The sequence below is a fragment of the Balaenoptera musculus genome, chromosome 5 (genome assembly GCF_009873245.2).
Source record: "Balaenoptera musculus isolate JJ_BM4_2016_0621 chromosome 5, mBalMus1.pri.v3, whole genome shotgun sequence".
NCBI classification, from domain to species: Eukaryota; Metazoa; Chordata; class Mammalia; order Artiodactyla; family Balaenopteridae; genus Balaenoptera; species Balaenoptera musculus.
This window is the reverse complement of record NC_045789.1, coordinates 24,932,578-24,960,438: the sequence shown is the minus strand read 5'-3', so window position 1 is coordinate 24,960,438 and position 27,861 is coordinate 24,932,578. Positions and strand designations below refer to the sequence as shown.

At 37.2% G+C, this 27,861-nt stretch overlaps 1 protein-coding gene across 9 annotated transcripts in view; it reads left to right on the top strand.

The window, feature by feature from the left end:
* Positions 1-27,861, top strand: part of INPP4B (inositol polyphosphate-4-phosphatase type II B) — a 745,855-nt gene that overhangs the window by 691,390 nt on the left and 26,604 nt on the right. For all 9 annotated transcript variants that reach the window (XM_036853321.1, XM_036853318.1, XM_036853314.1 and 6 more), the window contains 2 exons: positions 6,091-6,203; positions 9,989-10,143. In XM_036853321.1, coding sequence (XP_036709216.1) covers positions 6,091-6,203; positions 9,989-10,143 — 268 coding nt within the window. The remainder of the gene's footprint in view (positions 1-6,090; positions 6,204-9,988; positions 10,144-27,861) is intronic.

The following is a 27,861-nucleotide window of genomic DNA, read 5'->3' as shown; positions in this document are numbered from 1 at the left end:
TAAAAAGAGCTTTTCCTCCCCTTCTACTTTACAGAGTCCTGAGCCTCACTCAGCTGGAACAGCATAGGTCACTTACTTAACCCTGAAACGATTTCTGAGGTCAAAGTCAAGTTCTGATTGGCTTAGATTTAGATGCTCATCCCTGAACTAGCCCTGATTTCAAAGGGGATGGAATTATACCACTTGACTTCATAATGGGGGTGTGATTGATCCCTGTAAATGTTGTACCTGCTACCCACTGGGAAATAGCTGGAATAGGTGATGGGAAGGCGGCTGTAATGTCTATTTCATTTTGGAACATTCTCTGACAACATGAAATCATTTGACCGTGAGGTGATGGAGCTATTGCCTTGGCCTCATTAGCATCATAGTTCAATGAGCCGAGAGTTCATGGTCCCATTCCTGTTCACTGGTCAGCACCCTGCCTTTGAGTCAGGCCAATGTCATATTTAGAGCTGCCGTTGTTAAAGAAATCCCATTTGACAAAACAAGGAAAAAATAGCTACTGCAAAGTGACTCTGAACTTGGCTGTTCTCTCCCAGCAAGGAGTGGTGGGAGAACAGTCACTGGCTTTCTGAATGTTTGGGATCATGTGTGTGCACCTGTGTCTGTGTGAGAGACTATTTCTTACTTTGGATAAATTCGGACTTTTGCCTGAGAAAGTAGGCTTTGTATCTGAGGCTATGAACTCTTCTTAAGAACTGTGAATGTCTTCCTCTGTTTTTCAGAGTTGACGCAGAACTGAATAATGTAGACTCTTCTGCCAAGACTTTTATTCATTGTTTTCCACTGCAGGTCGATGCAGCATGACGGGGTTATTGACCTCACTTTGCTGTTGAGAAAATAGGGACAGAGGGTTAAACAGCTTGCTATGACCACATGTCGAAGCAGGGACGAAGTTGGCATTAGTAATCGTTTTCCTGGAATCTTGGCCCGGTGCTTTCTTTACAAAGAATTATGAAAGTTCCAAACGGAGAAAGAGAACAGGTCATAAAATACAAGCACTTTGGAACCCATCACCCAGTCTCAGAAATTTTGTGAGAAACAAATATTTGTAGACATAGTGGAAACCCCCTTGGTACCCTTTTTGGTTCCCACCCCTCACCTTCCCTTCTCTGAGAAAATCAGTATCCTGAATTTGGTATTTTACGTTCTCATACATATTTTTCCTCTGTATGTGTGTATCCATAAAAAATATGGTACAGGTTTGCACATTTAACTTTATATTATTGCTGTTATCTTGTATGAATCATTTTTTTTTTTGCTCAGCATATTTTTTAGTATATATCCATGTTCATACATCTAGCATGTTTATTCGTTCTACCTATTATATAATATTCTATGTCATAAATATATATACATATGTATGACAGATTATCTCTACCATCATTTAGATTTTTGCTGCTGTTTAGTATCATAAGCAATAATGCAGTGTACATTCTTTTACCTTTTACCTTCTGATTACTTTCATGACCCCCCCCTGGAAAAACAGAATACTTTTACGGAGATAAGCATAGAGATTCAATTGCTCTGTCTAAGTTCGGTCCTACAGTAATGCAGGAGTGAGTACCAGAAGCAAGACTTATTGGCCATATTTACATTTGAAGAAACTCATTCTAAATCTAAAACGGTTACTGAGCAGAACCTTACGGGGCCTTCCCAAGACAGACCCCTCCCCCATATCCTCTGATTTAGCTCCTCTCTGAAGTACCCAGATAACAGTATCTGATGCACATTTCCTGAGTTGTTTTACAAATGCTAAAACCGCCGCCAAATGGAAGAAGTTACCTACTTGATGACCATGAGCAGGTATCCCCCAGACCTACCGGCACCTAAGGGTTGATAATATTAACCCCTGTGACACTGCCCTGTTACATCACCATCAACCAATCAGAGAATTGTGCACGAGCTGATCACATACCCTGGGACTCCACTCCCTCACCTTGTCTTTAAAAATGCTTTGCTGAAGTCTATCAGGGAGTTTGGGCTTTTTGGGCACTAGGTAACCAGGACTCCTTGCTTGTTGCCCTGCAGTAAACACTGCGCTTTCCTTCACTACAACCCGATGTCAGTAGATTAGCTTTACTGCTCATGGGTGGGCAGACCCAAGTTTGGTTCAGTAACAAAACCAATCCATGTTCTGTGTATACCATGATTTAAAGTTGCTATATCAGGATCTATCATTATATCTTGAAATCTCACCTATTTAGTCATTACTAATGCTACTTCTTTCCAGAACCAGACCTGAATTTCTGTGGCCTGCAGGATTTTTGTCAGGCTGAAAAAAAATGGCAGCAATCATAGTGATGGACTGAATAAACGAAGTTTTATCATTACAGAAATAGAAACAGTGGCTTGAAAATTTTAAGAACATCAATTGACTTCCTTCTAAAAAGCAGGCCATGGGGAGAAGGGGTGAAATTTCTATGGGATATCATTTCTGTGTATCTGAAAGTACTATCTTTATGTAGATAAAAATGAGCAAAGGATGGCCATTTGTTTGACTTATTTTAGGAACATTGTAGTCTGTTTAAAATGGCTGACTTTAAAATCTCCATGTCAACTATGAAACTAAATTATTTTGAAAAATTATTATGCTTTGTTCTGAATCCTCAGAATTCTGAAGAAACTGGTCCATTGTGTTAATACTGGAATTACTTTTTTGTATCAGCAGCCAACTGTGAAGACACTAATACAGATTTGAGGGAAATTACTGGCATAGGATTTGGGAGACTGGATTTTTGACTTGACCGTCTGACTATGAACCTTGTGAAAAAGTCACCTAAGCATCTTGGACATGGGGTTGCCCTAAATCAGTGCTTTGCAAGTTTTTTATGTTGACCCTATATAGGTGTTAAATCAGTTTAGTGGGTTGGGGCAACATACAAAAGAAAGCAAGATGGAATAGAACAAAATATATTCAGGGTGCAGTGAACGCACTCAGGGTAAATATTATTGCATAAAATTTTTGTTACAAAGGGATGCGTGTGCATAACTGCTATGGGACATTGTATAAAGTAAACTTCTTCTGTATTGCTTTTAAAAATATTTGAAAGTCATCTTTACCAGGTGATTTTAAAAACAGTCTCGGGGACCTCTCAGATATGGTTATGTCCATAATTAAAATTCACCAGGTGCTCCCATTTTTAGGAGGAAGCCCAGATATCCCAAAATAGCAGAAAAGACTCTTCATAATTCTTGCCCTCTAGGACATGGTGAACTACAAGCTTCCTGTTTCCATAGTACTGCCTCGTATGTCCATGCCTTTGCTGACGTTTTTCTCTTGGCCTCAAATACTCTCTGTAGACACAAAGCATTACCTTTACTAGAAACCTTTCCATACTCAACTATTCTTCATTGAATTGGCCACTCCTTTTCTTAGGTCCCTATTATCATTTTTACTGTCTTGTGTCATAGCCCACGGTACACTTGACCGCAGTTAATAATGGTGTAAAAAATCTATCCCACCCTACCAGACCATGGAAATTTGGAGGTCAGGTCTTTGTATCATAAGAATTTGGGTTTTTTTTTTTTCCTTTTCTTATACATATGTACTCTGTTCTCCCTTGCTCTTAAAATAACTGTATTATTTTAAAACAATACATATTTATTGTGTCTCAAATGACATAAAAGGGCAGTTGAGGAAGGGATAGATTGGAAGTTTGGGATTGACATGTACACACTGTTATATTTAAAACAGATAACCAACAAGGACCTACTGTATAGCACAGGGAACTCCGCTCAGTATTTTGTAATAACCTGAGTGGGAAAATAATTTGAAAAAGAATAGATACCCATATATGTATAACTGCATTACTTTGCTGTATACCTGAAACCAACACGACATTGTTAATCAACTATACTCCAATATTAAATAAAAAATAATTTAAAAGGCAGTTGGAAAATCACCCTAAATCCCATAACCCGAAGAGGAGCACTGTTGACATCTAAACCGATGTCTTGCTCTGCCTGCGTTCACATAGAGAGAGAGGTAAGCATGCACACAAGTGCAGGCGCACACACCCAATGTTACACCAATAAATTCATTTATTAATATGACCAGTTTTTCCTTTCAACAATGTCAAGGACACTTTCTCTGTCAATGATATACCTGTACACGATTTTAAATTGCTGCTTGTTATTCTAAGTCATGTTTTGTTTTGGTTGCCATTTATCAACATTAAGGGCAGTGATGGCAGATCTGACTTATTCCTTGTGTGCTACAAGTATCAATTAGAAGGCACCATTATTGTCCTTACTTTCTTCAATTAGCTGTAGAGTCCCGAGCTGGCTTTGCAACTCTCTTCAAGGCATTCTACATTATGCCTCCTTCCCTTTATCCTTGGGCTGTGTCCTGTTAAAATCTCTGTGTATCAGAGTCTCCTACCTAGCAAGGCAATGTCTTTGGGGAAAGCTTCTCTTTCTTAAGAGAATCATTGGGACTTCCCTGGTAGTCAAGTGGTTAAGGCTCCACGCTTCCGATGGAGGGGGCATGGGTTCGATCCCTGGTCGGGGAACTAAGATCCTACATGGTGCGCAGTGTGGCCAAAAAATTAAAAAAAAAAAAAAAATCGTCTCTAGTTACATGGTAAAAATTTGACGTTTAACAGTTTTCCTATTTAGGAACTAATAAAGTAGAATCATGCATATATTTATATGAATATTTTGAATCTCATCTCCCTAAAACAAGGTATGAATCTGGATTGTACCTGACCTTTCTCTATTCTGTGGACAGGAAACTCAAGATGATATATAATTGTTTTCAATGCTCAGTTCCATTTTACCAACCATTTCCATTCTTTGGTAGATATAGATTGCTAGTACAGTTCATTAGGATATTTCCTCTACTCTCTGGAGCTAAAGTTAAGCTACTCAGATATATTATTCTAATAAAATGAAACATCTGGTACAATTTTGTTAAGTGCCAAGCTTCATTATGATTAAAGCTTATTTGTGTCATTTGTGTATGTGTGTGTGGTCTGATTCAGGAGCAGATCATCTATTTCTTCAATGTAACTGGATAGCCTAGGTATAGTCCATGTTGTTCTTATGTATTTTCTCCTGTTTTTAGCCTCAATTAAAGCTCTCAGGAGTTCTTCATCCATCAGTTTGTGGCTTCCACAGTAGAGTGTATTTTCATACTGTACAGTACTAACCCAACCACTCTCTTAGACTTTTTGTTTCCATCTCTATATTCTAATCTTGAATCCTATCTCACTGAGTCTCAGGAATACTGGTGTCATAGTGTGCATTGCCTTAGGTTTTAATATAAACCATATGCCATGGATTACCCATGCTCTAGTTATGAGTGTGTAGAGATCTGAGCAATCAGTCACTTCTTGCTCCCTTCCCAATTATCTCATATAATTAACTATCCCTTCTTGCGTTGTTTCTCTTTCCATCCATACCTGTGCTCCTTAATAGCACTTGTTCTCAAATGGGATAGGCTTTGCCCCCAAGGAACATTTGGCAATATCTGGAGATATTTTTGATTGTCACAATGGGAAGGGTACTACTGGCTTCTAAATGGTAGAGGTCAGGGACGCTGCATAACATCCCACAATGCAGAATATAGGCCCACTCCCTACAACCAAGTGTCAGCTAGTCCGAAATGTCAATATTGCCTAGTTTGAGGAATCTTGCTGTGTAGAAACTGACTTCATGTGTTTTGGTTGAACTTTCCAATTCCACCTCTGAAATGTTCAGTTTGATATAGTCTCATGATTCAGACTAGCTGCTCAGTAGCCCAAAATGGAAGGTTGTATCTCATGTTTCATCCTCATTCCTATACTTTGGTTGAAGTGAGGCAGCCTTTGTTATTAAAAACAGTTCCCTTCTTGGTGAGCGTTATATCACCCATTGACATTACCCCAGTTACACACAATAGGGAATGAGGGAAACTGAGGCATATTTCTAAGTAAAAGAATAAAACCGGAAGGATTAATAAGTATGATTATCCTCAGATACTCTCTGCTCCAAATGGCATTTGTTGTCATGGAAATTACATTTGCATATATATTAAGGAAAACTCCATGGGCAGCTTAATACTAATACGGTTTCCTTTTTTTCCCCTCCTTTTTTGTTTTTCAGACATTTCACATTTTCAAGAACAAAATGATTTAAAAGGATTACTAGAAAATCTCCATCAAAATATTCAAGCCAAAAAGAGGAAGAATGTAGAGATCATGTGGCTGGCTGCAACGGTAGGCACTCTCCTGTCAAATGGTATTGCCTGTCACCGTGATGATCAGAAAGCATTATCGGGTATCTGCTATGTAGGGTCCAACCTCTGCGCTTTGGGCTACCAGATGTCATTCTCCATTATCCAGGAGATTAGGCATCTAGTCTACCAATAAACAAGAACACAAGATAGAAGAAGATGTATTCAACGAGAAAGACTCTTACTCATTGGCTTTTCTTATAAATTCGGGATGTGTTTGAGGCTAAAATCAAGGGTCTGTGATTTTCTTGATATTGCATGTTGCAATGTCAATAGCCCATGTCAGTCAGGGTTTTGAAGTGCTGCTCTAGAGACATAGGGTTTCAACAGAAAGTGGTTATCAGATCTCTGACTCACAGCCCCAGTAAGGCTCCTGGACATATTGTTTTGTTAATGAGCTTGTAAATGCGTTTGTCAATTTAGATATTGGCATAGAATTTATTACTGATGTATTGCTCTTAGGGTAATGAGCTATATTTTGTATGCTTCTTTCTCATTTAATGGCACCCTCAGGGTAGAAGATCTGCCTGCTTTCCCGCCCCCCCCCAACCAGGTTTCTACAAGGTTGAGGGAGAAAATCATGCCTATAGTTTTTAAGCTCTTATCTGGCAACCGTTTAGGTATAGCTCACATGAGTTTTGTTAAACATTCAGACCCAGAGATCCTTTCACTAGGAAGGGATCTTTTCATCAGGAAAGGAACACATTGGAGGGCTTTTTGATGAACGCCATGTTTGAACTTACTGCACAGGATTGCTTGTGTAATTTGGAGTTCAGTGTAACAGATCTTCTCACGTGTGCTATTCATTCTCTATCAATAGCATTTAAAACAAAGCCTTTCCCCCTGCTGCCAGCGCTTCAATTATAATCTAATATTACTTACTCTCTTCTGGGAAAAAGGAATGGATAATTTACCATGAGTTCATAAAATAATTTACCAAGAGCAAGGCAGAGGAAAGCTGCTTTAGTTTCCCTTCATGCCCTCTTGGAGCCCCAGGGAAGAACATCAAAGGTAACAGTATGAAACGTTGCTTTCAGGCAGCTCATTTACACTGTTTCCATTTAGCATCATACTACATTACATGAAGGTTGTTTTTAATAGTTCTTTCTCCTGTGTCTGCTCTATATACCTTCAAAGACTACTATGGTTGCTAATTCTCACGAAAATTTCACAAAGACAGGTCGTAAGTTATTTTTGCTATATAACTAATGACATGATAGCACAAAAGTAGTTTGATCATTTCCCAAGGCCATCTGACAACTTAGGAACATATACATATGTCATTATACACATATCGTGCAGTCATGTAAATTGACAAATGAAGGATGCACAGGTAGAACCACAAATGTATATTTTCTCTAGTACATGTAGTTTTCTCATTTGAATATATTAAAATAATTTCCATAAATCCTACGTTTCTGAAATTTTTTTTGAAATGTATATACCAACCAAATATGGCTTACTCACAACTTACCATTGAATTCATGAATGGGTGATTACTTGCCTTGATAAATATACAGCACCCATAGTGTGCAAATTTGGCATTCTGTAGGAATATTGACTTCATTATTAATAGCATGTCTATAGAGTGATACATGAGTTTCAATATGCTCTTTGTAAACCAGGGACCTTGGTATTACTCTTAAAGAAATATAGAAATTCCCTTTGACATTTTCCAAAAAGTTTTTATTTCTGTCTCTGTTTTATTATCCTCTCTTCTTTAAAACAATTAATGAAATACTGCTTTTGTTAATGTTTTACATTCTAACTGAAAAATGTAAAGCTATTTGGTTTTATCTTGAATGAATTTTAAAAAATGAAAATGAGAATTTAAAAAGACCAAATACCAAATTAAGCTGATGTTAAATTAAGCTCATATAGTTCAGAAGAATTGTGAAATACAGAAACCAAGACCCAACCTGTCTGCTTTGATGGAATTGCCCCAGCTTCTTTTTTTTTTAATAAATTTATTTATTTTATTATTTTATTTTATTTTATTTTATTTTTGGCTGCGTTGGGTCTTCATTGCTGCACGTGGTCTTTTCTCTGGTTGCGGCGAGCGGGGACTGCTCTTCGTTGCGGTGCGCAGGCTTCTCATTGTGGTGGCTTCTCTTGTTGCAGAGCATGGGCTCTAGGTGCATAGGCTTCAGTAGTTGTGGCACATGGGCTCAGTAGTTGCGGCTTATGGGCTCTAGAGCACAGGCTCAGTAGTTGTGGCGCACGGGCTTAGTTGCTCCGCAGCATGTGGGATCTTCCCGGACCAGGCATTGAACCCGTGTCCCCTGCATTGGCAGGCGGATTCTTAACCACTGCGCCACCAGGGAAGCCCGCCCCAGATTCCTCTTGATTTTAAATTTGTAACATGAAATATCCTTAGTAGGATAGTTGCATACAATTGTGACAATGCATTTTAAAGAATATTCATTCTTTTTAAAAATCACCTCTCATAAGTGACCATTGAGGTCTGTATTTTGTTACTATAAATATAGTCAAGCCTTTGTTATTTTATATTAAAATTTTTGAAATACTATTTATTTAAATGCGTTAGTGTTTTCTACAAGAAAAAAAAAAAAGATTACATGTTGAAATCATGCTCTCACATTTCTCTAGTCACTTACATTGGAGATAGTGAGAAAGTACCTAAGGGCTAATAAGGACTTGTAAATCCTAAGCTAAGTATCCGAATCACAATTAAATCATGATAAAAACCCTTGATAAACTGTATTATTATATCCTCTCTTCAAATCAGGCAACTGTTAAGGCCTCCTCAATGGCAGATAATAAAGCAGGCCTGTATTTCATCAGAGTAGATGTATCTTAAGTGCATGTTGACTAACATTGTTGATGCATTACCATGGACTAGGGAAGAGAAAAGAATGGTGTGATTCACCTGTTAACTGTAAAGCAATGAGACCATAAATTATTGCTACTTACAGATTCTTCTCCTGGCTTACATCAGAATAACAACAAGAAAGAATTATAGAGAGAAACAGAACAGGACAGAAGTTAAAGACTTGGTCCTTGTTAGGTAGACTTATATCACCATCCTGGCTCTGCTCTGTTGTGCATAAGTCACCTTACCTATCTAAACCTCAATTTGGTCATCTGTAAAATGAGATTAATATACCTTCCTCCAGGGTTCATGTGCAGTTAAATTAAAAGAGCAAATCTATATGAAATTTATTAGCATTGTACCTGGTGCACAGTAGATATGCAATTATAGTGGCCATTTTTGGTGCCCTTATTCTTATTAGTTGCATCGATGAGTGGTTTCCTTATCGGTTGCACTTGGCACCATATGGATGTTTGAAATCTCATAACATCCAGCAGAGATTAGTAAAGGTTATTTTAAATATATAGTAAGAAGGTATTAGCTATGTAAGATTCAAATCAAGTGGCTGATCCAAGAAATACAGATTATTTTTTTCCCCTTCACTATTAAGATGTTGCTTCTGAGCTGTGATTATCATTATCCCCTGCAGCTTAGATCCCCTCTCAGAGAGCTTTGCTGCCTCTGCTGGATATTTACCATCTTATATGCCTTCAACAGCCCCACACCTCATGTACAAAGAGCTAAATAAATTAAATCTATTCCACCAGCTTTTGAAATGAAAAGGTAGTATTTTTCCATTCCATAGGCAGATTGAACCAGTTAACTTTCATAAATTAACATAAATTTGGTGGGTTTAGACTAGAAGTGTCTAGAGGACTCTGACACTTTAGAGTAATCTGCAGATAAACAATAAACTGTGTATATGTCTGTTACAGATTTGTCGCAAGCTAAATGGCATTCGTTTCACCTGTTGTAAAAGTGCCAAAGACAGGACGTCGATGTCAGTGACGCTTGAACAATGCTCAATCTTGAGGGATGAACACCAGTTACACAAGGACTTCTTTATCCGAGCGCTGGATTGTATGAGAAGGTATCCCATATGTCTTCAACTTTCTTTCTTTTTTAAAACAAAATTTTATTGAAGTATAGTTGATTTACAATATTTGTTAATTTCTGCTGTACAGCGAAGTGATTTAGTTATACATATATATTCTTTTTTATATTCCTTTTCATTTTCGTTTATCACGGGATGTTGCATATAGTTCCCTGTGCTATATAATAGGACCTCATTGTTTCTTTTAGGTCATTTTAAGGTTTGGGTTTGTTTTCTTTTTCCAAATATGTGTTTTACTGGAGGACTAAACATTTAGTTACTTCACTGCATTTCCATGGCTTAGAGCTGATGACATGAGAGATAACATAATTTTAAGTGAATACTCATTTTAGGCAATAAAAAAAATGTGGCCAGATTTTGATCATCTGAATGGAAGATATATTTCATTAATACATTTAGACCTAAGTTGAAGGGCTCCGGTCCTTTCACATATAACACTTGAAGAGCACAGTCGCTTTTCATACAAGTCGTTATGTGTATGCACAAAATAAAACTAAGTCGTTATGCAAACAAAGCAACTATCCAAAAAGTGGCAACTAACAGGTGATCTTCCCATGGGTTGCAGGGTCTTCCTGTCTTTAACCTCCTTCCTAAAATTATTTTCACATCACTCATCATAAAGATGGGATTACACGGATCCTTTAAGATTGAGAATTAATATGGTTACTCTGCTGACATTTAAAATGTTCTGCCTGAAGTCATGTATCTTGATTCATTTCCGCAGTAATTAAATCTAAAGTCTAAGCCATAATGGGAAGGAAAAAGTGCCTCATTCACAACATCTGTCAGCAAGGACATACGTTAATTAAAAACTTTAGCGAACTTGTCTCTTTGCCACAAAGACTGACTCAGAAGCACAACAGGAAACATGGGACAGGCTCCCTGATCCCAGAAGGGAATGTCATGTGATGCTGTGAGAGGGCTGCTTCTTATCTGGCATGTCATTAGCTCCCCTTTTCTTTTAACTGCTACGGTCTTTCCATGGCGAGGGTGATGTTTGTCTGTGCTCCTTCTATGCTGTATGTTTTTCCCGCTAATGAGAGGGTTCTGAAGTCCTCTCTTTTACCCCATTTCATGTCTCTTGGCATTTTCGTTGTTCGGTGGAGTTCTACCATAATTTTTGGATAAATGTATGAGGATATCTTCAAGGCCTGACATGAGCATCTCAGCCATATGAAACATGTTTGGTTGTCATTAAAGACTTTTTTCAATAATAATCTCTCAACACTCACAGGGAAGGTTCAGAATCTGAGTATAAAATCTTCTAATGTGCATTTAAAAAGTACAGATGTCACTATGGATGGAACAAAGATGCCAGGTGAGGAGGGCAGAGCATATGATTTTACAGGCCAGAAACCCTAGAGGGCTAAAATGATTCAACCGGCATAAAGTATCTGGAAGGTGAAACTGTTACTTGTTTATTTAAGGTAGGGGGAAGAGAGGACCCTTAAATTAGAAAGGTAATTTTTTCCAATCCGTAAATAAAGGGCATATCTGTCATATATATGTTGAACTATAAAACTACATATTTTGGAATAGCATAAAGGTTGTATGGACCTGACATTATATGTACAACACATTTGCTAATGACATAACATTTATGAGGATTTAGTTTGGGATTGTGAAATAAAAGTAAGGCACTAGAAATGTAATCCCCAAATACTAAAGATCTTAACTTCCATATCCCCACTACTCTAGTGAAATTTCAAATCTGCCAAATTTATCCTTTGGTTTTGTGTCTGTGTGAGGGCTGCATGAGAGTGTGAGGGCTTGTCCATGTGTGTGTATGCGTGTGTGTGTGTGTGTTCGTGCGTGCATGTGTTTAAGGGAAATAGATGTGTTATTGTCTTGAATAACTGATGTCCTTTCCCTCTTTGGGTACTGTCTTACATCACAAGCCCGTAGGTTTGTAAGCTCTGGCCACAGGGCAGAGTAGATGAGAGGATGCGGCTTCGGCTTCGGAGCCAGCTGACCTGAGTTTGAATCCAGGTCACGTGCCACTTAGCAGCCAAGAGGAAGTTAATCTCATCCTGCCTCTCAGTGCCTGAGGCAAGTTAGTCAACCTCTTGGTGCCTCAGTCTTCTCTTGTGTAAAAATAGACATGCTAATAATAGTAGCCCTTCTTAGGAATGTCTCCAGGATTAAATGAATTGATATGTGTAAAGTGATTAGATCAATGTTTGAGACACAGTGCGCACTCTACGATATTTGTTAATAAAATAAATATCAAAGGTCATGATCTTCCTGAGACAATCAGGTCTAGGCAATTATGAGCCTCGTATTTTTTTTGAATATATTATGACATACGGTTTGACTCCAATACCATATATTAAAATCTTGTAAATAAGCTTTCAAATGCGATGTTTTATCTATTTAAGAAAATAAGCTCTTTAAATACCACTTTGAAACTGTGCGTGTGTTTACAAATGCTGTGCTAATTATGGATGGATTGCATTCATTAAAGTAAGCCTGGATAGGTTTCTTATAAGTATTTTTTATGTTAATGTGTATTATTGTATGACCTTACAAATAATCATAGAATTTGAGATCAAGGAGTCACCTTAAAAATTTAGTCAAACCTGCTTCACCTTATGAGTAATGAAACTGAGCTCTACAGAGTGTTTCAGCAAAGATTACTCAGAAAATACTAGAGCCAGCACTAAAACACAGATGCCTTAGTTACATTTTTTATCCTGTGCTATACAATAGCACCTTGTTATTTTCCTTAGTTGTTTTTTTTTCCTTTTTTTATAAATTTTATTTATTTATTTTTTATACAACAGTTTCTTATTAGTTATCTGTTTTATACATATTAGTGTATATATGTCAACCCCATAATTATTTGGTTATGTATTTGACTACTTCACATCTGTTAGTTAAAATATTATGTAAGTCATATGAGTCATAAGAACCATGTACTTTTAGAAACTGGAGACTGTGTGCAAGACCAGAGTGGTCTGAGCAAATCCTGAGACCTTGAAGAACAAACTCTAGTTCTAGAATGTTAACTCTTTAATTTCTACCTTATCTGTCATGTTCACTATTGTGTCTGGGCATTTGAGCACAGTGTCTTGTCCAGAATGAAATAAATATAAATAGTGGTTGAATAAACAAAGAACAGTCCAAATAGGAATTCATTCTGCTGCCTTCTGTTTTTCAGAACCGTGTAGCAACTTTTTCATCTGTTTTTAAAATTGTATTTTCAATTATGTTCTGAGATAGTAGTTCAGTTCTTACTTTTATGTCTAAGCCTTGTTTCCTAGGGTTGCACTTGGGTCTCTGTAGTTCAGTGGTCAGTCAGTGATTAGCCAGAAGTTGTGCTCAAACATTTCAATCCAGTAAGGCTTTCAACCTCTGCTGATATGTCTGTGTATGGACTGGGAAACATGTTCAAATTCAGGAGTTTTCATATCCATCCTGCCTTTTCTTTCCACCAGGCCCTATTAGGTCCTACTGGTCAACCCAGGATGTGTGGAAATTGATCAAAGCCCTCCATGGTTCTCTCATGTCCAGGATCTCATTTCCCATTACATTCATGGCTAGTCCACTGGTCTGGGGAGTGGCCCAAGTGGGAGTGCAGGCTCAGGCCAGCTGTGAGGTTGGCAGTCAGCATTTGTTTGCCTCCAAGGACGCTAATGCTTCGGACAGTGCCTGGGAGTAGGCTTTTCTACTCTTCACTTCCAATGCACTTAGACCCTGGGGCAGCAAAGTTGCCAGTTTCCATGGCAGCCTCTCCCTAGTAGAGGTTTAGCTGAGAGGGGCGGGGTGGGAGCAGCCCCAGGCAGAAAGACCACAGACTCGCCCTCTTCTTACCTGCCAGTCAGCAGTTTTCCAAGAAGAAACTCTTTTCCACTTGTTGCTTGTCTTTGGCTGATTATTAGGGTCCTGAAATGGTTGGTTTTGCAATATTTTTCAGTGTCATGGTTTTGGGAGGAGGAAGAGGATTTGCAGAGCTCTTTGCTCTGCCATCTGTTGGACAATCCCAGCCTCCAGACAGTGGCTGCTTCTGGGACATTAAAAAACTACGTATATTTGGACCCTGTGCAGTTTATCATTGAGGTGGATTCAGGGATCCAGAATTTTTAAGAACTTTACAAATATTCCAGGACACAACCCTGGATTAAAAAAAGAAAAAAAAAAAGCTAGTGTTTTAAAGGAGTTTGATTTTTATGTTTTTAAATGTATTAAAGTTTTTTATTTTATTTGACATCAGTTGCAGTTTATTTTATCTTTGAATTATTCTAACCACCTTTCAGGCTATTTACTCTGGATATTTTTAAAAGTTCACCGGGGTTATAATATCAATGTTGTTTCTGTAGTTTTATTTTTTTCATTATCTATATTAAATTTTTCTACTGTATAGTGCTTATCTCTGTTAAATTTTCAAATTATTTATGGATGAGAGAAATGTTATGGATAAAAAGAAATAAAGCTTCATCTACCTGCTTGTTCAGAAGCCCCCTCACCAGAATAAGGTTCATGAGAGTGGGGACTTTTGTTATCTTGTTCACTGCTATATTTTAATTATCCAGTACCTAGAATAATGCCTACTTATAGTAGGTTCTCAATAAATATTCAATGAGTGAGTGAATGAATAACATAACATAGGTTTCTAAAATGTTCAAGTCCTATAAGGAAGTTTTGTGCATACATGGGCATTTGGAAGTAAGCAAATGAAATTATTGCTCAGTTGTGACATATTTATAAGCAAAAGTTCCAGAAGATGAAAGTGAAAGTTTTGGAGAGGTTTCAACTCAAATTCAAAAACAAACAGGCCACAAACAATCTACCTTAACGCACAGTCTGAATCTGTCAACCAGAAGTTTAGAAACAGACATGATTGAAATAAAAAGGTGTTTACTTAGGGCTGCAGCCCAGGAGACACAGATTCAACAAGCATTTGAATTGTGTTCTACCAGACTACAAAATGGTGGAGGCTTATAAAGGCAAAAACCCACAAGGTTACAGTTAGTTACATGAGTTGTTTATCAAGAATTATAATCAGAGCTGGCAAGAGTCAGGGTGCTTGTTAAGTGAGGATTGGTTGGGATCCCAAATGGTTGCATAGTTACAATGGAAGACCTTGAGACCATAGGTTGCAGCTGGCAGGTATTGTTCTGAACACGGCTAGGGGTGTCCTTGGGTCTGGTACAGCTCAAAGGAAGTTCAGGTTCCCAGTGGTGCAGAGACTTGTCGGAGACCAGGTCCTCAATGGCCGCCCGACTGCATTTTTGTATGCCTGAACCATGATTACTCTATCATAATTTCAACTTGTCATTATACCCTCTGTACAGTTTTTAAAAATTTCAGACTCTCTCTTTTCTTACATATCCAGTATTGCTTATAGCTTCACACTTGCGACATGTGCTGCTAGCTACAGTCTGTTTGACTGAAATGGCACAAGATCCTCTTCAGATTAGGAAGTTGGCAAGGAGTGCCAACTGACTCTGTAAGGAACTCTTAGCGGTTGCCTATATTATAAGACCAAAACAATGATTCTCACAGGAGTCCCACCACAGACTAGGTTCTGGGATAGAGCCGGGGTTGAGAACTGCTTGACTATAAAGTCTGCCTCGTTTAAACCAGCCACCATTCAGTAATTGATTTTAATGGCTTTGTGATATGACTATAAGCCTGGTATAACTATACTTTCTTTGAGTTTGGAAGTGTATGTGTATCGCCAAATTCTCCCTTGATCATCTGTGGCAGGAATTAATGAAATGGTGGCTGAATAATCGGCAGATTTTTATTTTTAAAAAGAAAGGGAGAATGCATTCAGTATCAGCGCTCAGTTGTTTCTTATGGAATCACCATTGAATGCTAAGAGCCATCTTGTCACAATGCGTTTGCAAAAAGCATATTTAGTAGGGACTTTCAAACTTATATTTGATTAATAGGTGATTGGGATTGGATTGAAAAATAATAAAATTTGACTGGATTATAAAATGTCATGTTTTATCAAAAAATAATTGTGTCAGGAAATTTAATTGCCACTAAAAAGTAAATGAAAATGAAAATGCCAGTGCACTGTTATTTTCCCTTAAGTGGAACTCTAGGATTTTGTGTATATACAGTGTAGTAGTGTGACACCATATTGCTTAGTTGTCTGTCTGTAACTTTTATTTTCCTTATGTTACATTATTCTTCAATCTGTCATTCTATAATGGCTCTTTAAAGTTAAGATAGTTGGTATGCCATTAGTAAGACTAATCAAGGTATGCTTCAACATACAACCTATTTATCACCCTTAAGATACAGGGCTTTAATCCTTCTATTTTAGTAAATATTTAATTCACAAGAGAGGGATTAAAAGGCCCATCAGCCTTACTGAGTTTTATTATCCTGCTGAACATCATATTCTCAACATGAAATTTATGTGTCGGGGAGTGTAACTTATGAAATGTTCTTCTTTATAAATAAGTAACCTTTATCAACTGACGTCAGTATAGGTTTTATTTCTCATGACTTACTCCTTTAAGTATCCCTTTGTGGGATTTGCTTTTGAGTCACAAAGGTCATTTGTGTTCAAATAGAAACATGTCTTCCTTCTTTCCTTTGTCTTGTTTCCACTTTGGCTTTTTTTTTTTTTTTTTTTACTTTTGATTGTACTAATCGGAGAAGAGCTCCCATTATTTCATATTATCCCCTATTTCAAATATTGAAGTGAATAAGAAGCATTGCAGACATAGGTAATTGAAGCTTTCAGTTGTCTCTTGACTATTGGAAAGGGATGTGTTTATGTAGAACAGCACGAGCCGGAGCAGTTTCTCCATTATCACTTAGTCTTATCTCTTCCCTTGAGAGTTTCAGCGGTGTGTTTGCTGCATTATTTCAGTCCGTATCTGTGACAAGTAACAGTAATAAGCCCAGATGAAGTCACCGTCTTCTTAGGCATGCTAATAATTACGTGAAAACTTACCCCACTTAGGATGTTGTTGCTTCAGCTGCTGGTAAGGTGAAAGATGCTGCAGAGAGTACACTTCTATAGAAATCATGTTTGAGCAAATATCTCTTAACAAGATATCCACAGGTGAACCACCACAAAAGAACTGCTCTTACTAGAGAAATCAAAGAATGACCTACAAAAAACTTTCAACTTCCTGAACAAAATGTATGTGCTAATTTTAGGCTATCTTCTTCATACATTTATGTGTGTCAGATTATTTTGCTACTAAAAAGTGGTAGTTTTGAGATCTGTTTCTTTTCCCTAATTTGTTTGGTATTTAATTTTGTTTTCAAGTACTAGTGACTTGAGACCCTATTAGTATGGAGCTTATCATTCAGAGCCATTACAAGCTTTAGACACACCTTTCCAAATAAGTCACTTCTCTCAGTTCCTCAAATTATTAACTGAGGACCTAGACATATAAGTGTATGGAATATGTGCTTTTCATTTAATTTAACGAAATAAAATGTAAATGAATCTAATTTAAATAGATTTAACTTCTGCCACAAACACGGGTTTTTAAAGTCCAGAAGACCTGGGATTAAATCCTTATTCCAGCAATTATTTTCTGTGCCGCTTTTAAGTTAATTAATCTCCAGGCCTCAGTTTCCTCATCTATAAACCAGGAATAACTATCTCTCTCTCTCTCTCCTGTAGGTGTTGTGTTAAATGGCATCACCTATTTGAATTCTCTATGCCCGGTGGATATGAGGTGTTATGCTTAATAAGTGTTACCCTGTTCTCCATGCTTTCCCCATTTTTACCTACCCTACTTAATGTTTCCTGTCCCATGTTTGTCTAAAAGTGCCTCCTCTGAGACTCCTGAAATGGGAATTTTCCTGGTGTTTAAGATCTTAGAAGAAAAATCCCAGGATTAATACTTGTTTTCTAAAAGGCTTAAACTCTTTCAGTGACTTTGGCTAGAAGGTCTGTAAGCTTTGCTAGAGCTCAACTAATAACTTCAGGGGAATCTAGGAGCAGCTGAGCCTGGAATAGGGGGTTAGTGTTCATCTGTGGTCCCCAGAGAGCAGTGCCTCAGCGCTCAGCCAGTGGAACTTGGGAATGTCCAACTCTTGAATGCCCACAGACTTTACTGAACATCCAGTAAATAATGAGCCAGGACCCCACCTCAGAAAATGACCTGGGCAAATGTAATCATTAGCAGAAACATGTCACCATCATATTCATAGTCAAATGTAAACATTTATTGAGTATCTACTATGGCAGTGTACCAGGCTAAGCAAAGGGAGACATAAACTTGTAATAATAATAGCAACTAAGAGTCAATGAGTTCTTGCTATGCACTAAGAACTCCATGAAACATCCTATGTGAGGAAACTTTATTAATCCCCACAATGAGAATATGAGATAGATGAGGTCACATGCCTGAAACTATTATTATTAGAGTGGACCAGAGGAGAAAAGGAATCATTGTGGGTTGGGTGGTCCTGAGGGAGGTAGGATTTGAACTGTGTCTTGAGGATGAGTACAATTTAGGTAAGTAGCAAGAAAGAGTTAGGAGGTCTTGACTAGGAATATCTAAGTGGTTAAGGCTAAGAATATTATTTATTAATTCATCATATGTGTTGGGTGTTTTTGTTTCCATAACTGGTCTCATAGTGTGTGTCACCTTCAATGACTCATATTCTTCAGCTGATATCATGCTTTTGAGATCTATGTTCATATACAAGGTCTAGTTCTCCCCTTTTAATAGCTGTATAGTATTCCTTTGTATGAATAGACCACAATTTACCTATTCCCCTATTGAATTTTAGGTTGTTTCTGATATTTTGGTACTATAAGCAACAGTGTAATAAGCATAGTCACATGTATAACTATGAACACAAGTATGAGGGTACATAAACGTATAAGTGGAATGCGTGGTGTTTATATTTTCAATTTTACTAGATGCTACCAGGTTGCCCTTCAAAATAGCTATACTAATTTATATCCCACAGGCCATGCACACATGCTCCCATTTTTCCACAAGCCCCAATATTTGTACGATAAGAATTTTTACCAATCCAATGGGTAAAAATTGATATTTTGGCTTAATTTGTATTTTCCCAATAATAAGTGATATTGAACATCTTTCTAAACATTGATTGGCCATCTTGGTTTCCACTTTTGGTAGCTGATCTTTATTGCTTCATATACTGAGGGTTTGCGTATAACTGTGACTTTTAAAAATGTGACTTTATAAGACACTGGTTTATGGTGTTTAAGTTTTAGAAAAGAGGGTTTCAGGAGTGGTAGTTTTAAAAAAATATTTTTATTTATTTTTTTTATTTTCTTTAAAAATGAAAGCACAGTGAAATAGGACAGAAGGGTCTCTCGGATTTGGAAAGAGAAATGCACAGTGTTTTGACAGGAGCCTGTGATGTGATCTGAGACTTTTTAGGACTCCACTTTAGACAAGGGAAGGAAACTTCCATCTGAGACACAACAAAAGCCTATAGGTGATTAGGGAGACGATTGATGCCTTTGCTCTTGGAAAATGAGGTACAGCAGGAACTAGTCCTAGAAAGGGCTTGTTCTCATTAGAGAAGCCAGAGATGCAGGCAGCCCAGGCCTGAATGATGTGTGCAGAGCAGTTATGCCGAAACCCAGAAAGTTTATTTACGCTCCCAGAAGGTGGAGACACAAGACTCAAGGAAGCTAGTGGTGTAGCCTCATATCATTGAACTTGAAAGCCATGTTCAAGGAGAGAAACAACTCGGAATTAAACACGTGGATGTGGAACAAATATCATAGTTCTCTCTCAGATTCTGTTTGCTTTTAAAGTTTACAAGTTTGTTAGGGCATTCTGTTCCCATACAATAGTGCTTCCCAAATCTCAGTCATTCATTTAACCACCTAAAGGTTTTTTTCCACAAATGTCGCGTGAACCATCATTTATTTTAGCCTTGACCTGGGCAGGGATGTTCATGAATTCATACAATTGTTATGTTTGTGTTTGTCCTAATGCATGTGAGAATAAATCCCAAGCTATTAAAAATCAATGCATTGTCAGTGTACCGCGTAAAAATTCCTGTCTCCATCAAAGAGCTTACTATACTCAGGTAAACACTGTCATTAAAAGGGTTTCAATCCTCCTTCTAACCTGAATTTTGGTTGTACTGCTCCAGTCTCTAGCCCAGTGTAACAGACTGAAAGTCTTCACAGGCTACTGTCTAATGAAAACTGGACTGAGAGGCAATAGAGTTTATGAAAAAGCAGCCAAAATGCTGCAAACTTTTCTCCTGATCAGAAGATCACAGACGACAAAGAAGTTCAAATGCCCAGTGTAATACCCGAGGATAATGATCTCCAGTTCTATGGGCAAAATATATTATGCACAATTACACCGCATTCTCTTCCATTCATTGAGCCCATCAGAATTTATGTGCATGTGAATGACATCTTTGTAGGGATCAAGGGTGTCATTTATAAAACATATCATTTACAAAATTGGTAGCTGATTAGTAGTAACAAGTCGCATGTGATATTTCTCAGCATCGTTTTGGGGATTTCACTGCACTGAATCCTCTAAAATCTAACCATCGAGACAGCTGAGTGGAGAGCAGGATGTCAGGGGAAGTAAGTACAGACAGTCCCTGGCTCAAGACGGTTTGTCTTAGGATTTGGGGACTTTACAATGGTGCAAAAGGAATACGCATTGAGTAGAAACTGTACTTGGAATTCTGCTCTTTTCCCAGGGCTAGTGATGTGCAGCACAGATACTCTCACGTGATGCTGGCGGGTCAGCCACGGCTGCCATTGAGCCACGGGATCATGAGGGGAAACCACTGATACACTTAGAGCCATTCTGTTTTTCAGTACCGTATTTACTAACTTATATGAGATATTCAAGGCTGTATAAAATAAGCTTTGTGTTAGCTGATTTTTGTGCAACTGTAGGTTAATGTAAGTGTTCTGAGTGTGTTTAAGGTAGTCTAGGCTAAGCTATAATGATCTGTAGGTTAGATGTATTAAACGCATTTTTGACTTATGATATTTTCAACTGAAAATGAGTAACGTAAGTGTTCTGAGCCCTTCAAATGTATAGCATTCTTTAATAAGCTTTTTCTTTTTTAATATAGTGGCCTCATTCCTAGTTATGTCCGTTTTATGACATAACCCTTGCCCTGATATAACTCTTTCTCACAATCCATTCTTGATATCTTACTAAATTTTATGTAACCATTTAGACTGCCTTAAATTCCTTTTAAAACAAGGCGGGATGTGAATACTTAAGAATAAAATCACATAAAACATTCCCTACCTGCTAGGCTCAAGGCTTTTCCTAAATCTGCTCTTAGCACCCATCAATTCAAGTTGAATAATACTGATTGGGAGTTTTTTCTAACAGCAGAAAAAAAAAAAAATCTAGTCTCTTACACATAAGAACTGAATTTATGTGTTTTCAAAGTGATGTCTGTCTTCTCAACTATTTGAGAAAATAATGGCATGTTATTTTTGTATGCTTCAGAGTTTGAAAATCACCTTGACTGCTCTCTTGCTCTAGAAAATAGAAATACAATAGATATCATCTGTTGTTCAGTTTCTGTTCCCTAATTTAATTTTATAACAAATGCAGAGATGGAATCTTTGTAACAGATAGTTTTTTTTGATTTTGTGATAAAGATTTTTTTTTCTCTTGGAAAGATTAGAACAAAAGTGAGAAAAAGGCATGTTAGAGCTGTCAGAAGATATTATTTTTGCCAGAAAAGGAGGGGGCAAATGCCTTCCTCTTCACAAGAATGAATTGATTTTACAGCAGCTGCTCTTGAAATAGATACATTTATTGAAAACTCCCACTGATCTCCAATCCCTATAAAAAAAAAGGAAAACCATTTTTTCTATAAGAAAACAAAAATCTCACATACATATATGCAAGGTCCATGTGATCAAATATTACATGGTCATAAAGTCAAAAGGCAACTGAGGCAGCTGTGTAGACTTGCCATGGGTTCAGCTTGACCACATGAGAAATGTGTGGAAAGCCCAAACTCCAACAAGCATTTGCTGAGTTTAATCATTTTTCCTCTGAGGTTGGATTACATAAATATGATTTTATTGCACATGTTAATAATTTTAAAGTTGCTAATAAATTGTGTGGTTCCTGAACAAGAGTATAGATACCCTACATAATTGGAAATTAATTCTAAATCATGAAGCTTTATTTGGGAGCTAAATAAATCTATTTTTAGGAAGTAATACTGTTTGATATTCATGTAGTCTCTTATAACCTCCCCAAAGGGCAATCCTCGACGTTCCTTTATAAATTAAAACCTTATGTTACTGAGGTTACGGTTTCAGATCATAATGGAAAATTGAAACTATTTTGTTTCTGTTTATGGCAAGGTAAAAGAAAGTCATTTTTTTTTTTTTTGCAATCTGCTTTATATAGTTTTATGATAAATGTGTCTATGTGTCTTTTGCCACCTTTGCTCACATCCCTTGAAGAACAAAAGAAGGAAACACTAACAATCTTGGTATGGACTCTGGGATGAAAGGAAAATGAGAAATATCCCATATTTTAAAAAGCTTTAAGAATTTGGGGCTGTTGATATATTAGTGCTAATGAAAAATGAATTTATGTGTGTGTATTTTTTAAATTTTGAGTGTAATTTAAAAGTTAATAATTGCCCTTTGAATATCCTTATCTCCACTTAAATGTTAAAATGGTATTAGCACATTTTGCTAGTGTGTTGCTGAACTCTGCTAATTTCCTCCTGGAGTTTGATTAGTAATGGAAGCAAAATTTTGATTTAATTCATTTTATGACAATCAGGAAAAAGCAAAACTAAAAGATCTTGAAGAATCTGGACCTATGTGTGTGGAAGATAGGGGAAAAAAGAAGCTTTCTGATTTATGTAAGGTTCGATGAAGTAAAGGCATATGTCAACTTTCATGTCTCATGGACCCCTCAGCCAGGGTGGATGGTAGGGGTCTTCCAGGCAGGAAGAGCTTTCTCTCCCCTACAGGGGCGGGACTTCTGCTTGCTCAGATCATCTGGACTCAGTATTTTCCTCGGCAGCTAAAAGAGAAAGTTGCTGCAAGGAAGATAGTCTGTACTCCCCATAGACGTTGACCTCTCCTCCAAAGGAAAATGCTTGGCAATCTGATATACTTTCCATGCCCTTCCAAAAAATAAATAAATGACTACTGAGGCAGCATTCTTATTCACATATAAAAGAAACCTTTTGTGCCATTATCCTCGTGTGGCCTTATATCTCTATTAGTACCAAGATACTTAAGAGCAAAATATAGTATTTCAACTTAGGTCAAAAATTTTATTGAAGAATCTGAACAAGTATCGTTAACATTGTTTTTTTCCATATATCAAGATATATACCTGAGGTCTAGAATATGTTTTTCTGTTGAATCCATGTGGAAAGGGAAGCTAGGTATCTTCTAGTCTAAAACTTGGCAAAATCTTAGGTAGGTGAATATAGGCTAATAAAGTAATTATTTCTTAATCTAGATATTGTACTTAAGTCTATACCAGCCCTTTAATTAAGTTTGGTGGAAGGTTTTTCAGTGGAAGGTTCTTCAGTGGAAGGTTCTGTACTTGAATGTAACGTGATAGTTTGCAAGAGCAGGCATGCTGGAGTAAAACAGGACATTCCTTTCTTGCGCCTGAACTGATTCCACTGTGAGAAGATGTGCTTCTCTGAGCAACAGTGAGAATTTGTACAGAAATGACTGGGGCAAGGTTAGATCCCTGTGTTTGAGGAAATAGTCTAAATCCACTTCAGAGAATAAAGCCACTTTTTTTTCTTTTTCAAAATGAATTTGGCACCCTTGTAAGACTTATGACCCAAATAAAATAACTAAAACGAAAAAGTAAGTTGCAATGAACTTTTTTAATATTACTCTTTGACTTGCTTTTGAGGCCAAAGATATAGATATTGAGCAATATATAAGTGTATATATATGTATATAAATTATTTAATATTTGCTTCACTTAGACCTAATTTGATCTTGTGTGTAAATTACACCTGGATTCAGATGACCCAATCATTCTGACTTGTGATATACCCATTCTTACACTACTCTTTCAACAACTATGTTTAATATTAAGTAAAAAAAAAAAAAATTCCATCGTGTTATCTTGTCAAAATGAGACAGATTGAGAAAAGGAAACTGACCATATGTTGACATGTCAACTTCCCCCAAATATGCCAGAGTACTTACTTTGCTCAGTACTTTCATGGGTTGGTGAAGGACCACAAGCTTTTGGTACAGAATAAAATGTTATTTTTCAAGCCTTGATTGTTATTCTCCTAAAAAGTCAGTTTTCAAACCTCCTCCATTTCTGTGCACTTGTAACTTTTCATATTAATGATATTTTAAGACTGAAACATTTGGAAAGGAATTTAGAGATTACCTAGTGACCCTGCCAACCAAGGCAGGAATTCTTTATACAACATCCCTGACAGATTGTCAGCTAACCTTTACTTGTACATTTCCAATAGGAGGGAGTTTGTCACTTTGTGTATCAACCCATTCCATAGTTGGACAGCTATACATTTTATAAAAATTTACCTTCATGTTAAGCTGAACTCTGTCACCCTAGAACTTCCGGTCATTAATCCACTCATCTGCCTAGATCAACATAGAGTAAGTCAGTATCTCCTTCCTTTTGTCAACCCTCAAGTATTTGAAGATGGTTGCCATGTTCTGCTTAATTGTTTAAATCCCTTTAAGATGTAAAATTACATGCCACTCCTTCTGCCCTTCCTAAAATAGATTGCCACCATCTCTCAATGCATTGTTTTTATGCCCTTCATAAATAACTACAAACAGAATTAAACACCATGTTCTAAATGTAATATGAACACAGAGTAAAATAGGACAAAGGTCTGCATATCCCTCCCTCCCTCTCTCCTTCCCTCCCTCCTTCCCTTCCTTCCTTCTTTCTTCCTTCCTTTACATAATGCTGACTATGCACCAGGCACTTTTCTAAGCACTAGCCAAATATTAACTTCCCCAAACCTTATTTTAAACCTAAGGATTGAGTGTTAAAATGAGGAAACAGCGCCAGAGGGACTAAGTGACTTGTTCAATGCCTCACAGCTGGCAAGCGGTATGAGTCCATCTGACTCCAGGCCCATGCTTCTAAGAGCCTAGGCTGTCTCTCTTGATCTATATTTAGCCCTTTGTTCCTGGATGCATAAACTTCATGACCTTTATAAAAGAATTTTGTCTCACTGCTTCATAAATTGAAACATGTAGTCCTTTGTAATATATACTGCTGTCTAACAAGCTTTCTCCCAAGCTCTACTGGGATAATTGATATTTTGTGATGAAATTTAAATGTATATATTTTTATTCTTGTCAGCCTTACCCATGAGATAAGTATGGTGGCCACATTATATATTTTCTATGCTTTAAGAAATGGGGCTGAGTTTTATAATAGAACGTATTTCTAAACAATGATATCTAATTAATAGGTAATTTAAGGGCTCTTTAACCAAACGTCTATGTAAATAAGTAAACAAATTTCATGGAGACAGTCTTTTTGGGCACAGTGAAACACCTACATTGAAAAATCGTGCAAGGTACAAAACCAAAACTTTGTCATGTGTACATAGCATGTAATGACTCTGGAACCAATTTGTGGTTGATTGTTTGCCTAACCAGACCACAAAGTCTTAACCAAGTTTGCAAGGTAGTGAAATAGACAATTTGGACTTGGTTCAAGTTCACTTCAGTTCCCCACTCAACAAGCAGGGCAATGATGTCAAAGAGAACAGGGTATCAGTGAGGAGCTGCAGTTACAAGGGACCTGCATTGTTCCCTTTTCCTCATAAAGGCCCACCCAGAGTAGGAAGCGGGGGAAGTGAAGCGGACAATCAGACCCCTGAGCTAGCTCAATCTTGTGCCGCTGGTGGGCTGGAGCCGCGTCTCCCTCAAGGTCTGTTTACCACCACAAAAGGCAAATTTACAGCCTGATGATGACCTGCTTCTTTGCTCTGTTTCTTTCTGCAGCACAGGGCCTACAGGCTGTTCTTGGTTGACCAGAACCCTATTCATTGTTCCTACCAAAGTATTTCATTTTATTCCGGGTCATTATTCCACTATGGCAGAAGCCATTAACTATAAGGAATTGTTGGTTCTGAGTACTCTCTTATATCAAAGAAGAAAGCAATTTTTGAGTGCATATTATTTACTGAGCATAATGCTTCATGTTAAAGATATATATATATGTATATGTATATGAATATGATGTGTTTCTTGTCCTCGAAAATCTTCAAAGCCTTTTAGGAGAGAATCACATGCAAATAAATAATGGTGGATTAAGTTTTTATGATATTGTACATAAACTGCTTTTGGAAACATAGTTAAGGGAGCAGTTAATTTCCAGAGAGGTGAGGGGAGGGGAGTGTGGGGTATTGTCGGGACTTCAGAGAGAAGGTGACCTCGGTATTATTATGAGACAGGTAAATTAAGAAAGAACATATTTCACCCACAAGAGACATTGATGTTTCTTAAGAAAAAAAAGCTATTGATTACTCTCGAATTTTCAGCATGTTTTACTAGAGACCTAAGATTGGCACGTATTGACAGTAAATATAAAGGTAGATTACGTTATCAAGCTATGGCTTCTGAGAAAGCAATGACCTTAGAAAAACTAGAAATATGACTTTTATAAGTATCCAGGTTTAGGAGCCCCTATCCCTCTGCAAATACATAGGTTTTCTCCATGATTTTTAACCCGCCTGCACCTTCCCCCTTGATAAGTGCCTTCATCAGACTGAGGCAGCCAAGACAGTATATCTGGGCTAGAAATCTGTGCTACAAACCAAAACCTTATTTCTCCCATTAGATTCAGTTTTAGATGACCTCCTTTCAGTTCTTGTAAACATCATTACTACTCAAATTCACCTCCACCCTTTATTCCAAGAATGAGGAGAAGCTTGCGTTAGAGCCAGACAGCTTGCAATAGATAATCATAATTGAATTTTTGTGCAAGAACCCTCCCCATTTGTTGTAACACTAGACTAAGGTTTTTCCATTTTATTAAAAATATTACTTCTGCAAAATAGAATTTCATTTTAGTTTTTCTATTCTCTTTTTTAAAATCTCAAACCCTTCTTGCTCTTGAGTATCTCATTCATAATTGTTAGGCGAGAGTGGTATATGAATTCTGCAGTGCTTTAAACATAATATTGGACTAGAGAGTAACTAGTCTCTTGAACTATTGTAGGCTGTTGGAATAGAGAGCAAATTGGACCTAAAATCGCTTCCTCAAAGATGTTCTAAGGAAAAAAAATTATAAAGCATGATCTGAGAAATAATAGCCCAGTGATAGAGTAATGTTTATTTTAAAATCATTTGTGAATGGGACACAGGTGGGTAGATTAATTGCCTCCTTTCTGCTATTTACTTGTACTATTTTCAAGAACTTAATAGGCATTATCTCATCAACTTTAAAATATATGTGAGAATCAGATAAAAGATAGAAAATAACTTCCCTATTTGACAAAGACCTGCTTTACTTTATGAATTTGGGGTTGATGGTTGTATTTACCATAGCCTCTTCCATATGAAAAGTCCAGGGTTCATTTGTACCTCAAAGTTGTGCATATCATTATAAATGACAAGAAGGAATGTAGAGTTTAAATCTTTTTTTAGGTGCTTCTTAGAAATCAGTGATTGTCAGTATTAATAGTGGTCTATTTAACGATCAATCCAACGTTAATGCACTGTGCTATTGAAAATGGATACATAATAGTTAGCTCCATGGTTCCTGTGAC